Source organism: Cryptomeria japonica, chromosome 4 (assembly GCF_030272615.1).
Source record: "Cryptomeria japonica chromosome 4, Sugi_1.0, whole genome shotgun sequence".
Classification (NCBI taxonomy): Eukaryota; Viridiplantae; Streptophyta; class Pinopsida; order Cupressales; family Cupressaceae; genus Cryptomeria; species Cryptomeria japonica.
The window spans coordinates 296,999,440-297,015,002 of record NC_081408.1 but is presented as its reverse complement, the minus strand read 5'-3'; the positions used below and the strand labels follow the sequence as shown (position 1 = coordinate 297,015,002).

Sequence of the window (15,563 nt, the reverse complement as noted above, 5' to 3'; positions counted from 1 at the left end):
CGCTTCCCGGATTGGTCCTAAAGTGCCAAAATAAAAAGCAAAAAAGCAAAATTCCACAAAAATAGGAAGTTTTCAGAATTGGCCCTAAGCAGTTGCATTTTTCGTCCTTTGACTTGTCTTAGCACTTTTGTGATGTCAAAATGTTCATTTGATCATGATTGATCCAATTGACCTAAGGAATTTTAGAAAACCCTCCGAAAACCCTTAACTCTAGACTTGCAAAGATTGGCGACTCAAAACACTACCCTAAAATGCAAAAAACTGGGGGTCCCCATTTGCAATGGGGCGATGTGTGAAAAAGGTCATAACACATTCCCTTAGCTTTGTAGGGATGTTTCCATTGGCATGTAAGAAGAGCTTCAGCTCTGAGACTGATGTTCTGATTCGTAGGTGATCCTACAGATTAGCTAGTAGTGCAAAATGATCATAAAATGTTTTTTCCAAAATAGATATACACACCAATGCCACATTTGATTGGATAGCACCATGTGCAGGGCCATGCTATGCATGTAAGCAGTGTTGTGTTGTTAGTACACAATGATGTGCGAATAGTGTTGCACGGGAATGTGTGAGCATTGTATTGTGCAAAGTTGAACTACTCACCACTCGGCAAAACTTGCCAATCCCTTGGGAAAAAAAGTCGGCAAAAACTCGGAAAAACTCCGCAACTTAAAAACACGCTTAAATTTAATTAAAAATGCATTTTTTTTGCAAAATTTAATGAGAAGATGCATCCAATGAGTCAATAAATGACAACACAAAAGAAAAAAGCTGATTCTAGATATATTTAAATGCAAAGTGTCTACAAAATCCCATCCTCATGAGGAATGCTGATAGCTGCCTGAAAGCAATATAGTAAATAGTTTTTGTAAAACCAAAAGTAAATACATCATTACAAATTACAATTACAACTTCCTCTTCCCAGCTCTAGCAAAAAATTTGGGAGAGGTAGATCTAGAGGGTCCAGTCCTAGAAGTCTGCAGTGGGCGTGTGAGTGTTTGTGCCTCCTCGCTCGGTATGGCTGGCTCATCCTCCATCATGGCTGAAGCTATGTCTCCACCTTCTTGTGGCACTGGCAATGACTCTTCATCCCCATCCTCTTCCTCCTCAATGTCATCCAGCGTGAAACCAAATCCACCCCCCTCCTCCATAGCCTACCTCTCCAAATCAGTGATCTCACCCTCGGAAAACAATGGAGGCTGCTCCTATGATGTCCAATCACTGTAAGGATCAATATCATCCAAGTCAGTTGGACCACCTTCTACTTCCTCTACCTTCCTTGCGCGCAATCGAAGGTTATATTGCACAAAGACGAGATCATTGAGGCGTTTCTGCACTAACTTGCTCCTCTTCTTTGTGTGGATTGCTTCAAACAAGCTCCAATTGCGCTCACAATTGGATGAACTACAAGGCTGACATAAGACTCTGAGGGCAATTTTTTTGAGATGGGGGGTGTTTCCACCCCAATTTTGCCACCAATCATCTACAAAATAAAAAAAATTGAAAAGTTAGAAAGCAAAGAGAAAAGTGAAAACACAAAATGAATCTCCTTTCTGCCATTTTGCATTATCAAGCACAAGCGGCCGAGTTTTTACTTGGACTCGCCGAGTTTTGGCCAAAAACTTGCTGCAAACTCGGCAAGTTATCTGGCGAGTAAAAGTCGTTATTACTCGCCGGAAAACTCGGCGAGTTTTGCAACTCACCGAGTTTTCGGCGAGTAGTTCAACTATGGTATTGTGTGTGTTTATTGATGTGGAGTGTATTGATGAAGTGGGTGTGTGATGCTTGTGATCAAATTGCAACTTGTGCATCTCATATGTATACTTGAAGTGGATTTTTTTCCGTTTTCTATTATTAAGTAATTTGGGTCTGCAGCGTTAACAATTATTCCCAACTTTGCTTCATTGCATGCAACTGTGTATATATTTTTCTTATATTTATGTATTTTCATTTGTTCTCTTTCTTGTGCTTATATTCTAACACCATTTCTATGGTTGGCTCTAATTATGCCATTACCAGTCCATGTTTTGCAGTGCATCACTTGTGACTTCATCTTTGTTATAAGAATATGGCCAGACTATGATTTGCCTTTCTGCTTCTAATATGCCTTACCCAAGGTTGAATAAGAAAATGTCAAATGAGGCACTCATATTGATTTTGTATGACTTTGAGGATATGTCAAGACAGTTTATTGTCCATCTGGCAGAATCAAATCACTTGACCATATCGCATAGCAGTTGATTTCAATACGTAAAGTTACAATTCTGTATGCATCTAGATGTTTATGATGCCCATAAACTGAAATAGAAATCAGTTCATAATATAGGGATGATTTTTATGCATTGTTCAACATCTAATTATGGTACCATTGTCTTGTCATTCCACAATCTCAACTTTCGAGATTAACATCTTACTTTGTTGTCAGCTTTTATTTCTTTTTATGAGTATAACAAGACATTTGCTTGATGCATACAGCAAGGCAATACTTGAGTCACTGAGGAGAAGAGCTCAAATAATGACTGATGGATTCAATAGTTGTCGGAATGTTGTCTGCAATTTCACAGAAGGTTAGTCTGTATGTAAATATTTCAGAAAACGCTACCTTCGTCAATATTTTCTTCATTCATTTTTCACTGGACATGACAAATGAATTGTTTGATCTAGGGGCCATGTATTCATTCCCGCAATTAAAATTGCCACCGAAAGCTATAGCAGCTGCAAAGGAGGCTGGAAAGGCTCCAGATGTATTTTACTGTCTCAAATTGCTAGAGGCCACAGGAATATCTACTGTACCTGGTTCTGGATTTGGTCAAAAAGCAGGGTAATATTTCATAATTACATCTCTCTTGTTGCAGCTTGCTGCAATTGTTTGGCTTTTTTCTATTGTCTAGGAATTGTCATTATGAATTATTGCTTTCTCCTAATATTATGTGGTTTACACAGGGATTTCCACTTGAGAACAACAATATTACCACCTGAAGAAGAAATGCCTGAGATAATGGCCAGTTTTAAGAAATTCAATGATGAGTTCATGCAAAAGTATGAAGGTTACTCATGGTCAAGAATGTGAAGAGATACTGTTTCTACTTTATTTAAGTTTTAACCATTCCTGTGGCATTACTTCATATGGTTTGATTTGCCTGCCTAGTATTTAAGTAATATTGTTAACCATTGACCACTTAATTTGCATTGCTTGCTCAACTTTGGCAGCTTATGTGATTTTTCTGTCTAAAGTGTTTTATATTTCATATGCTTTTTCTATTTTCCCACAATAGACAACAGATTGTAAAAATGCATCATATGCAGTATAGTCTTACCAGACTTTTCTTACGTTTATGGAGAATTCAGTGACAATATTACTTACAAAAAAGAGAATGCCAGTACCTACTTGATTTGGTGATCAATAATGCAGTTGTTGGATCTCTTCAGCTAGAGACTTAACCTTATTAATGCATCTAAAATGTAGATAAATTCTGACTGATGATAAGTTCTGAAAATAATTTTCTGAATGTCACCAATTCATATAAAGATCATTTTTTTGTCTTGCAGTTTGTTTCCTTGTTATCTTGCATATTGTTGGATTTAATAAGACAGTTTTGGCATATTTAGTTTTGTTGGTTAGTGTTTTCCAAATAAACTCTCAGCAACTTTAAATTTGATGGTAAATGAACCGATGAATGCTTTGTAATACCTTCGTAGTGGATAGAAACTTCTGCTTCATATATCATACACACTTGGCTATATCAAACTTCAAATAAACTCCACAAGTAAATGAAAGAAACAATATGAAGCGTCGAAAGATACCCAAGAGAAGAGTCGACATTTATATTATAGAAATAGAATTGGAATGAACTGGATTATATGGTTAGAGGGTTTGCCTATGTTTTTACACCATTCATTGATATGGCATGAGGATAGACCAACTTAATAATGAGAATGCCCACAATAATATTATAGTATACCTTACACATCTATGCCCTTAGGTACAGGCAGGCTAACATATGAAGCTTAACATTCAAGGTACATAGTATCAATACAAGATCCAACCTCAAATTGAGCACATGGAAAAAATAACTTAATAAAATATGTATATAGTGGGAAGAGTAAATTTTAATCTTGTCAACAGATAGAAGAATGAGTACCAAGTAGGATTATAGAAGTTTGAAACAACTTGTGAGAGGTAGAATCTTTGTCTTAAAACAACCCAAGTTTGATAAGATCACTAAAAGAGAAGGCAAATTATTTGACAAGTAGATGATTAATATAAAACAAAGTTTGAGAGGTCTTATATAATTTGTGAAATATGATACGATAGTCTAACTAGGAAGATTAGCTCAAGAGAAGAGATTTATGTTGTTAAAAGTAGTACACTATGAATATGTTTGATAGAAGACATGAAGAATGAAATAATTTAGAAAGATAAAGGTGAAGCAAATTTACTTCCTAAAGGAAACAAAGACAGCGGAATAAAGTGAGATAGAAAAGATACTGAAGTGCTCTTAGATCTTAGTGGATAGATGAATATAGAGTTTGTAGAAAGGAAAGTTGAATGTAAGTTATAGAATCCAAGTGTTTATACAAAATAATGCAGTAACATGGTTGACTAATGGTAAGATGAAGAATGATTAACTACATACAATTATAAAATGTAATGAAGTAAAGAAAAGAGTTTATGATTTAGATTAGATAGCACATGGTGAGTATAGAACTACTTGAAGAATCTTACAAGGAAGTGATGAATAATTACAAGTTGGGATTGGCGATTGAAGAGGACAATATGGTGAGTATGTAGAGGGGGATGCAAAGGAAAATGAATATGGTAAGACTGCACATAATAGAAGCAAAAATGTTAATGGATGAATTTTACTAATAATGATGGTAATCTCTAGCGGAAGAATAAAAATAAAGGGAAAATTGGTAGAAGACAATGAAGAGATGATTTGGGAGAGAGTGAATGTGATAGAACATACTTTAGTAACATAAGGATACGAAGCAAGCCTAGACATAAATATGTGTGAAATTTATTTTCAATGAGGAATAAATGAATGTGGTACTAGTATATTTGCATGAAGACAATATTAGAGAGATTGAAGGTGGCATGGAAGTCATAGTTGCTAATGAGGATTGGATGAATAACATTAAGTGTTATATAGAAAACAAGTTTGGCATCGAAGTAAAATAGGTAATGGAAGTTGTTGTGAGGAGCCGGAGTTGTATTCAAAAGGAGAATTAGGAAAATGTAAAGATTTACATACCACAAAGAGTACTTGAAGGTTAGACAAAATGGATTTAATGAAAGATGGAGCAAAGGAAAAGGACAAGCTTTGGATATTCAATATAGAGATGGTAGTTTCAATACAATTATTTAAAAAAGTAGATAAGTGTAATGTGTTAATGGATCAAAGAGAAAATGTATGGAGATAAACAAAAATAGAGATATAAGAGATTAGAAGGAAAGAAAATGAATTTGATATTTATGTAAAATCAATTTAAAAGAATGAGGATTGAGTTAGTGGAAAACAATAAACTTTAGATGATGAATACGAAATTAGAACATTCTTAAGAAAAAAAAATGAATGTGTGAGAAGAAGAGAAGATAAGGAGATGAGACATAAAAAATTTAGTGACAATAATATCAAACAAAACATGGAAAGTCGTTGTAGCATAAAATGTGAATGGAAGACATGTAAAGGGAAACGGAGGAGTAAATAAAACATATCCAAGTGGATAAGTGGAAGCAATGATATAAGTTAGGGGTAGTTGTAAACTGAAAATAGATAATAGTGAAAAATGTAATGTAGGTTGTTTGTAAATTATAAAAGGAGAGAGAATAAGGAAAAAGATACAATAGAAGAAAAAGATTTTTTCTATAGATTTGGAGATTGATGAAGAATGAAGTATGGGATATGATCATTGTTACAAAAGAAAGAATAGTAGCTGAAATTAATATGTTGAATAATATTCGGGATGAGAGTCTAGAAAGTGTATATAAATAGAAACTACCAAAGTTGCAAATGATAAGCAATATAAAATTGCTAAATATAGAATGGTATAAGAGGTTGAAATTGTTGTCGTAGCTTATGATAGATAAATGAAAAATTAAAAAAATTAAGTTTCTTGAAGGCATAAGGTTGTAGAAGTGGATGAAAGAAATTGCACATAACAAATTATTAAGATTTGAAGAAAAGAGATGCAAAACAAAATAATTCAAAGAAAAATAAACTAGTATATGTTGAGTGAAGTAGGGATTGCAAGGCGTAGTGGAATGCATTCATATTGGTTGAGGAGGTTATACTAAAAGAAAATGATATCAAAGAAAATTTGAAGATGGATGGTAGTGACAGATGGTCAAAATTAGATTATGAGGACAAAAGTAAAATAGTAGATAGTAATAGTTAAAAAGGAATCAAAATGATGTTCAGTATAGTATAGATGAGGACATATAAATGTTGATAAAGATGATGTAGTTTCGAAAGGAAGTACACATAATATAGTAGTAAGATTTGAAAAACGAGTTGTATGTAAACACTTGTGATCCTAACTATTTCTTCATAAGTAATTGCTTTTGTATTAAGATTTATAAATAAAATCATTAAACATATATGCTTTATAAGTCACCGGTTTCGTTGAAGTTGTTTATCTCACATGCTTGTAAAGTTATAGTTCCTTTGGATTGCATTAGTATTAATAAATGGTTTGACAGTAGGATGGATCATCCATCAATAATGCTATTTTAAGCAATGCTCTAGGAGGCTGCCCCCTCAAAGAGGATATTAGCATGTGATTCTATTAGTTCAGTCCAATATTTGCTTGTGTTTCCTTCTTTAGAAAATATTTTTAGTATTTCTATTATTTGGCGATTATAATATTAGGTATAAGAGCTCTTTCCAATACCATTTTCTATTGGAAAATATTGTATTTAGGGCCTTATAATATTAGGAGGATCTTTGGGCAAGAGATTGGGTTGATGATGAGGACAAATTTTCCTTGATATTCTTTTTTTGGCTCATCTGAAGGATTAGAGGCATAAGGTTGATGGGAGTACTATGAGGGAAGTTCATAATGTAGTTCTATTTTTGGGTCTGCATGAAGGCTTTCTTCTCCCCCCATCAGTTGATGGCCAGTCTTGTATTGTGGCAGGTGATAGTGTGGCAACTATTTTTTCATCCTCTTTTTTTGTTCTTATTCCTTTCTCTTGTATTGTTGTTCATCTTCCCTCTAGGGTTTTAGAGGAACTTTGTGAGATGGAGGCTTGTGTGTTGACGGATTCTAATGCTACAAGCCAACAATTAGAAGCTTGTGATGTGGTTGTTGAGAGTTTTGGTAAGGATGAATGCCCTACCCAATAGTTAGATGCATGTGAGGTGATTTCTAAAAGTATTGGTAAGGGTGAATGCCCAAGGGTTTCTATTGAGCTTGAGGTGGAATGAAATATTCAAATCAATATTCATGATTCTCTTATTGTTGAGTAATCTACTTGGCCAAGGAATTTGTTAATTGGGAGATTTGGTGGCATTCATCTCAACATTGATACTATCAAAAGATGTGTGCTTCAGAGTGCTTCAGAATTAGAATCTAAGAGGCCAAGTTAAGGTAGTGGAATATGTTTAATAATTGTTTTCTTTTTTTTCCTCTTCTAATTAGGATGATATTTTAAGGATTCTTCTTAATCGCCTTGGTTTCTCGAGAAGAACATCCTATGTCTTAAAAATTGGTTTCTAAATTTCAACCCAATGAACAATACCACCTTCAAGTTTCATGTTTGGGTTCGTCTACCAAGGGTACCATTACAGTATTGGCATGAAAAGGTTTTTATGATTATTATTAATTCTTTTGGACAATATTGTTCTATTGATTCAGTGACCAATGTAATATCCCCATTTTTTAGGCAGAATAATTAATTAATTTATTTAATTAAGTTGTTCCAATTAATGATATTTCTTAAGGATAGCTTAATTGGTTATTTTAATTACAAAGTATTAAGTTAATTAATTATAAAGATCAAATAAATAAAAATTAAAAGGTAACTTTATATTTAATTAATTTAATAGAGTGACTTAAATTAATAATTTATCATAGAAGTCACTTAAGTGATTTTAATATTATTTCTAGAAGCTTCTTGAAAGGTTGGAGAAAAAGTATAAAAGAAGGTCAAGTTAAGCTTCTAATCATTGTGGATTTGATATTTGATTTGGAGTTCTTTCTGGTGAAGGAACCAGCCTGGGTTTCTACCATTATTGGTCATCAGGAACGATACCTCCCATTGATTCGCATAATTGAGGTGGTGAAAGATTCCTTTGAAGGGTTGCAACTGAGATGAAGACATTTTAGTCTTTCTAATTGAGCTTCATTGTTGGCCATAGGCCAAATTTTCTGAGGTTATCTTGCATAGCAGATTGGAGATCATTGGTAGAATTAGATTGCATTGGTTAGTTGCATTGGACATATATTGGAGGCGTTGGAGGACTAAATTTATTATTACCTGAAGTCCGATTTAAAGTTACACTCATATTGAACAGCTATTGGAAACCACGATTTCACTCATGGAGGGTTCATATTACACCGATTTCACTTGCTAGTTGGAGCGCCCTCTTCCTTGGGTCATAGCAATGGAGTTTAATGCTTAAATGGAGACAAAGGGGCTGCCATTTATTTATTATTGACATTCATATAAGGATAGGGGCGATTTCGGGAAAAAGGTCAATTTGGAAAGAGGGGAGCATAAAGTGTATTGATATTGCTTGCTTCTTCATCCTCACACCTAGGCGCTTCATCCAGGTTCACTTTGCATTGTTTGCATTGAAATTTCAATCGTGTATGCATGAATTTATGGGCTTCCATTAGTGCTCGAGAATTTTCTAAAATAGTATTTCATTGTAAGCCAAGAGTCTTGGCCATTGCTTAAGTACTTTGTAATCAATCAATTGCTTTTCAATAATAAGGAGGAATAAGGTAGCATTCAGCTCATATGTCATTACTTCAATTAAATAGTTTGCATGCCAAGTGTTTGTGAAAATGCCTTTTGGCTAAGGTGCACATTTGTCATTGAAATTCATCTATACGCATTTGAGAAGAGCAAAGAGTCATTAATATTTTGAGTTTATAATTTAGATATCATTTGCAATTGCATTTCTTGTGTATTGATGTCAATAACATGCAAAGTTGTGCAAAGCCTTTTCTGTGTCAATAACACGCAAGGTTATCAATTCAAAACTGAGACCAGCAAGCTAAATGTTGCATGTGAACTATTTGATATTATGCCTTGGGTCATTAACATCAAGAAAGCAATCAGATTTTGGTAACAACAGGTTTAAGGGTTGTATGACAACTGTTTGACAATATTCCTTGAGCCTATATTTAGCATTTTAAGGCCATAATCAGTGAGGGATATTGTAGTGGTATCAAGGTTATCATCATGCCATCATGTGGTCACTTATAGTTTCAAGCATGGCTTCATCGAGTGAAAGAGATTTGGAAGAAAGAATTTACAGGGCATGAAAGAAATTAGAACATACATCTCAGCAAAAGGAGGTTCTTCTAAGTACTTTGGAGGAGGTAGAGGCTTGTTTATACAAGGTTGGACAACATCCATCCCAAACAATGCAACTTGTTATAGCTCCATTGGTATGTGTAATGTCTCTACTAGTTAGAGATCATTGTCTTGTAAAACAGACTGTTAGAATACAACAAATACACACACACACACACACACACACACACACACACACACACACACACACACACACACACACAAACACATAATCTAATTTGCAATTAAACTTCAATTACTTAATTAACACTAATCTCAATTCTTATTTAATAAAAAGGATATGAGTGCAGTACTGGGACATGTCCTTAGGCGGCTGTGAAGCTTGCCTTCTTGGAACCCATCTTGGTTCCAAGCCATACCAGGAAATCGAAGGTTAATTCAATTCATGTCTTGGATGTAATTTCTTACACCCAAGCCATACCAGGAAATCGAAGGTTAATTTGATTCCTATCTTGGATGTAATTTCTTACACCCAAGCCATACCAAGGAAGACCATCATATATGATCAATTCCTTGCCTTGGATGATGCATCTCATCACCCAAGTCTACTAGAGAGGACCAGCCAGATCCGTCTCTTCTTGGATGAACTTTGTCAACCAAGCCATAACATATATGCATATAGATTCTCAGTATATACTGCCTACCAGGGTTTATCATAACCCCTGCATTAGACTAAGGGAATTTCTTCCCAATAGCCTCCATCATATAGCCACATCATTCATATTGCATTCTACAATTCATTATCATTTTCATTCCATAATCTACATTTACATATTCCTATATTAACATGTATTCGGTAACATATATTCAGAAAATATTCATTAACGTGTTCTCAGGAAAATTCATTATTCCTTAACATATTGTAATGGCCCTAAATGGGATCTTCTAAGATTGTATCCTAGAATCACAAATTTAATTTATAGTGATTACAATAGAGGGACACTGTAGTTATAGGAAAGCATTTATTAAACTATCATTATGACATTATTGTATTATATTTCATTAACAACATTGTATTATGTTATCTTTATTATGTAATAACATTATTGTATTATATAATTTATATTATATTATAGTTTTATATTATATTACCAACATTATGTTATATGGACATCATTATATTATATAATATAATATATTATAGTATTATGTTATGTAACTTGCCATATTAATAGTATTGAATTGTGTCATACCAAATTAGTATTACTTTATGTTAACAACATCATACTATATTATGCTAATAGTATTATATTCTCAGACTCATACCCCCATGTGATTCCTAGACAATATAATAACATAGGCCTTTATCTTTTCTTATTTCCTTATCCATTACTTCTCTTAAATCTATCGGACTTTTCACAATTCCGTCATAAATTCTTTATATAAATCTGAAACAAGTTCTTTACTTAGTCTACACTCCATTCTTTATTTACTGATTTCTGGTGGATTAGTATTACGTATCCTCCCCCCACCCCTTCTTTAATTCCAATTCCTTTCTACAAATATATATCATCATATTAAAGAGAGACACCCTTTCGAATGAGTGATGTCCTACCTCTTCACTTAAACTATTTAAACTTCATTATTTAATCGTACCATTCCATTACTAATTCATTGCTCACATGGCCTCTTCCTAATATTGTGCCACTCCGTGAAGGTAATCATTCTTTCCTTAATCGTTGTTGTGTTTATTATTAATAAGACAATGGTAATTTCTCTTTATGCCACTTCTCATAAATTACACCTATTGGGAACCATTCTTACCTTTTACTGATTACTTCATGAAGCCTTTAATCCACAACGTTGTCTTTAATTTCTTCAATATAATTGATTCTGAAATTTAAAATAATCACCGAGGTAAGTATATTATATTATAGCATTATATTCATTAATTAAATTATATTCTAAATGCTAATACTATGACTATCAACAAGATAAAAGCAACGTATTAAACTGGTCATAAACAACAATCATCGATTAATATGTAAATTTAATATTAATGAATAGTTAAATAATTTTAATATTGATGTATATGTAATATTAATAAGAATATTATGAATATTTGATATTAATGAATATTTAATATTAATAAGAATATTAATATGTGATGTGTACATTTAATGAATATGTAATATGAACGTGTATAATTTATATATACTTTATGTTTATAATATAATATTAATTTATTTTTTTATTTGAATATTTCAAGAATATTATTAGTAATAAATATTAATTTAAATAATATTATTTAATAAATAAATAAATTTCAAATAATCATTCGTTGTTAATTATTATATTAATTAATAATAATAATTACTTCATTTAGGATATATATATATAACGATTGAGGAGGGGACATGACAGTATGTTCTTTGGTTAAGCCAAGACTTATGAGACATCATGATGAGGTGATAAAACTTGCAACTATCTCATGCATTAGTGAAATTATGAAGATAACAACCCCTAATGATCCTTATGACAACTATATTGTGAAAGAAGTACTTCAAATCATGGCAGCAAGCTTTGAAGGTTTGGATGACATCAAGAACCCTTATTTTTCTAAGAGGGTGAAACTACTTGAAATATTTGCAAAGTTCAGATTTGAAAACAATATGATAGCCATGGATTGTGTAGATATCATTTGCAAGATGTTTCATATATTTTGGAGGGTTATTGATGAGTTTCATCCTAGTAGTGTGATTACTTCTATGCAATCCATCACGTTTTCAGTTTTGTATGAGGAGGATGATGCAATTTCTAAACTCATGTCAAATGACTTATGGGTTGTTTGGAAAGGTGAGCAAGATGCGTCACCCATGGCACATGAATTGTTAAAGAGATTGGTTGAACAACATAAGGATAGAGATACCTCACCTATGATATGCAGAAATTTACATGATGACTTTGTTAGGCATGTTGATTTAACTCAAGAGGATATGAGGACAGCCTTGGGGAATGAGTTATCTGCATCATCTTTGAAAGAAGTTTCAGTTGAGACTACTACGTTAGATTCCCAAGATATTAAGGTGGATGTGAAAATTGATCTTTTACCTAGTGGAGCAGCCACTAGTGTTTTGACTAAACCTGATGGAGGAGACACTTTGCAATGGCATGATATCATCACTAATTTGTTTGAGGACAATAGCATTATGTTCCATAATTCTCATGAGATTGCAATCCTTACACATTGAAGAATTTGTGAAGATTGGTCTACAAGTGTGGGGCATGAAGCTTGCATTGAAGAGGTGCTTGAAAAGGGTGAAGACTTTACACAATGGTATAACAGCTATTCTAATTTTGATAGCAGCAGTCATACTTCTTTACATCAACATGAGGTAACCACATTGTCACATAAGGAAGATAATATGGTTTCAAGCCACAAAGGCCATGCAATTGTTCATCATTCCAAGGAGGAATTTGAACACAAGGAAAAGCAAGTTGAAATTAGTCCCTATTTTTTGTGCATGAACAACAACGGTATTTCTTCACTTTCTCATGATATGGCAACCTTTAATTATGGAAAAGGAAGTAACATAAGTGTTACTATGGTTGGTACACATGATGCAAATAGAGAACATGGAAATTTTGATGTTGCATCTCATTTCAGGACAAGTTTTAGGCACTTTGGAGCACTTGATATGGAATAGTCCCAAAGGTTGATTGATGGATGGCTAGAAAGGGCAAAGCAATCTAAGTTGTTGGTTCAACAAACCAAGCTCCATCTTCAACATATTCATGGCATCCAACTCTCCATAGAAAATGATAGGCAAAGTTTGTCTAATTCTGGAAATTTTGTTGAGGTTGAGCATTCTTTTGAGGGTGATGATGATTTTTGTGATGCCACTCATAGTGGATCAGTCACTCAAGAGTTGTCCTTGGAGGGTATGAAGGCAACCACAATCCATATTCGGATTTGTTACCCATTTCATATGATATGAAAACTATCTACTGTTAGTTGGTGATTTAATCTTCTTAGATTCATCATTGATCGATGGCTGCCCTACTTGGGTTCCCATTGCACATCTTTCTTTGGCATGGTTCACATCAGCTATTGAGTTGATACTACAGATTCAGTTGGTGGTGGTAGTGTTGGTGTTACAGGAGCTCTTTGGTGGTAGTGGGGACATTACACATATCTTTCTTTGGGATCCAGGTGGAGTAGGGTTTTTTTTTGTTGCTGAGATTGCTTGGGGACACAATTTCAGGGAGGGATGACTGTAATGTCCCTATTTTTTAGGTAGAATAATTAATTAATTAAGTTGCCCCAATTAATGATATTTCTTAAGGATAGCTTAATTGGTTATTTTAATTAAAAAGTATTAAGTTAATTATTTATAAAGTTATCAAATAAATAAAAATTAAAAGGTAACTTTATATTTAATTAATTTAATAAAGTAACTTAAATTAATATTATATCATAAAAGTCACTTAAGTGAAATAATATTAATATTATTTCTAGAAGCTTCTTGAAAGGTTGGAGAAAACGTATAAAAGAAGGTCAAGTTAAGCTTCTAATAATTGTGGATTTGATATTTGATTTGGAGTTCTTTGTGGTGAAGGAACCAACTTGGGTTTCTACCATTATTGGTCATTGGAAACAATACCTCCCATTGATTCGCATAACTGAGGTGGTGAAAGATTCCTCCAAAGGTTTGCAGCTAAGAGGAAGACATTTCAGTCTTTCTAATTGAGCCTCATTGTTGGCCATAGGCCAAATTTTTTGAGGTCATCTTGCATAGCAGATTGGAGATCATTGGTAGAATTAGATTGCATTGGTTAGTTGCATTGGAGGCATATTAGAGGCATTGGAGGACTAATTATATTATTACCTGAAATCTGATGTAAAGTTACACATTTATATTGAACAACTATTGGAAACCACGATTTCACTCATGGAGGGTTCATATTACACCGATTCCACTTGCTAGTTGAAGCGCCCTCTTCCTTGGGTCATAGCAATGGAGTTGAATGCTTAAAGGGAGACAAACGGGCTGTCATTTATTTATTATTGACATTCATATAAGAACAGGGACGATTTCGGGAGAAAGGTCGATTTGGCAAGAGGAGAGCATAAAGTGTATTGATATTGCTTGCTTCTTCACCCTCACACCTAGGCACTTCATCTAGGTTCACTTTGCATTGTTTGCATTCAAATTTCAGTCATGTATGCATGAATTTATGGGCTGCCATTAGTACTCAAGAATTTTCTAAAATAGTATTCCATTGTAAGCCAAGAGTCTTGGCCATTGCTTAAGTACTTTGTAATCAGTCAATTACTTTTCAATAATAAGGAGGAATAAGGTAGCATTCAGTTCATATGTTGTTACTTCAATTAAATAGTTTGCATGCCAAGTGTTTTTGAAAATGCCTTTTGGCTATAGCTACACATTTGTCATTGAAATTCATCCATATGCATTTGAGAAGAGCAAAGAGACATTAATACTTTGAGTTTATAATTTAGATATCATTTGCAATTGCATTTCTTGTGTATCAATGTCAATAACACGCAAAGTTGTGCAAAGCCTTTTCTGTGTTAACAACACGCAAGGTTATCATCTGAAACTCAGACCAACAAGCTAAATGTTGCATGTGAACTTTTTGATATTATACCTTGTGTCACAAACGTCAAGAAAAAAATTAGATTTTGGTAACGAAAGGTTTAAGGGTTGTAGGACAACTATTTGACAATATTCCTTGAGCCTATATTCAACATTTTAAGGCCATAATCAGCAAGGGATATTACAACCAAATTCAAGAAGTGCTCATTGTTTCCTAGATTTTGTGTGCTTGTGGAGAAGAACAAGGTGCTCCCTACTGAAATTACCTTAGCTTCAAAATGTGGTGATATGGTGTAGTAGAATGAATTTGAAGGCTCTCCTATTATTTTTTATTATTGTGGTAAAGTGGGCCATGCTACTACTACTTGCTTGAGCAACAAGAAAAACTATTACATTTGGAGGAAAAAGGAGCAAATACCTACTATTATTGAGGAGTCCATTACTACCTTCGAGGA

The 15,563-nt window shown here is 33.6% G+C and overlaps 1 protein-coding gene across 3 annotated transcripts in view; it reads left to right on the top strand.

Moving 5' to 3' along the window:
• LOC131064581 (glutamate--glyoxylate aminotransferase 2) overlaps window positions 1–3,428 on the top strand; it is a 193,264-nt gene extending 189,836 nt beyond the window's left edge. For all 3 annotated transcript variants that reach the window (XM_057998940.2, XM_057998797.2, XM_057998875.2), the window contains 3 exons: window positions 2,476–2,567; window positions 2,665–2,821; window positions 2,944–3,428. In XM_057998940.2, the coding sequence (XP_057854923.1) occupies window positions 2,476–2,567; window positions 2,665–2,821; window positions 2,944–3,070 (376 nt within the window). In that variant the 3' untranslated portion in view covers window positions 3,071–3,428. The remainder of the gene's footprint in view (window positions 1–2,475; window positions 2,568–2,664; window positions 2,822–2,943) is intronic.
• The last annotated feature ends 12,135 nt before the right edge of the window (window positions 3,429–15,563 follow it).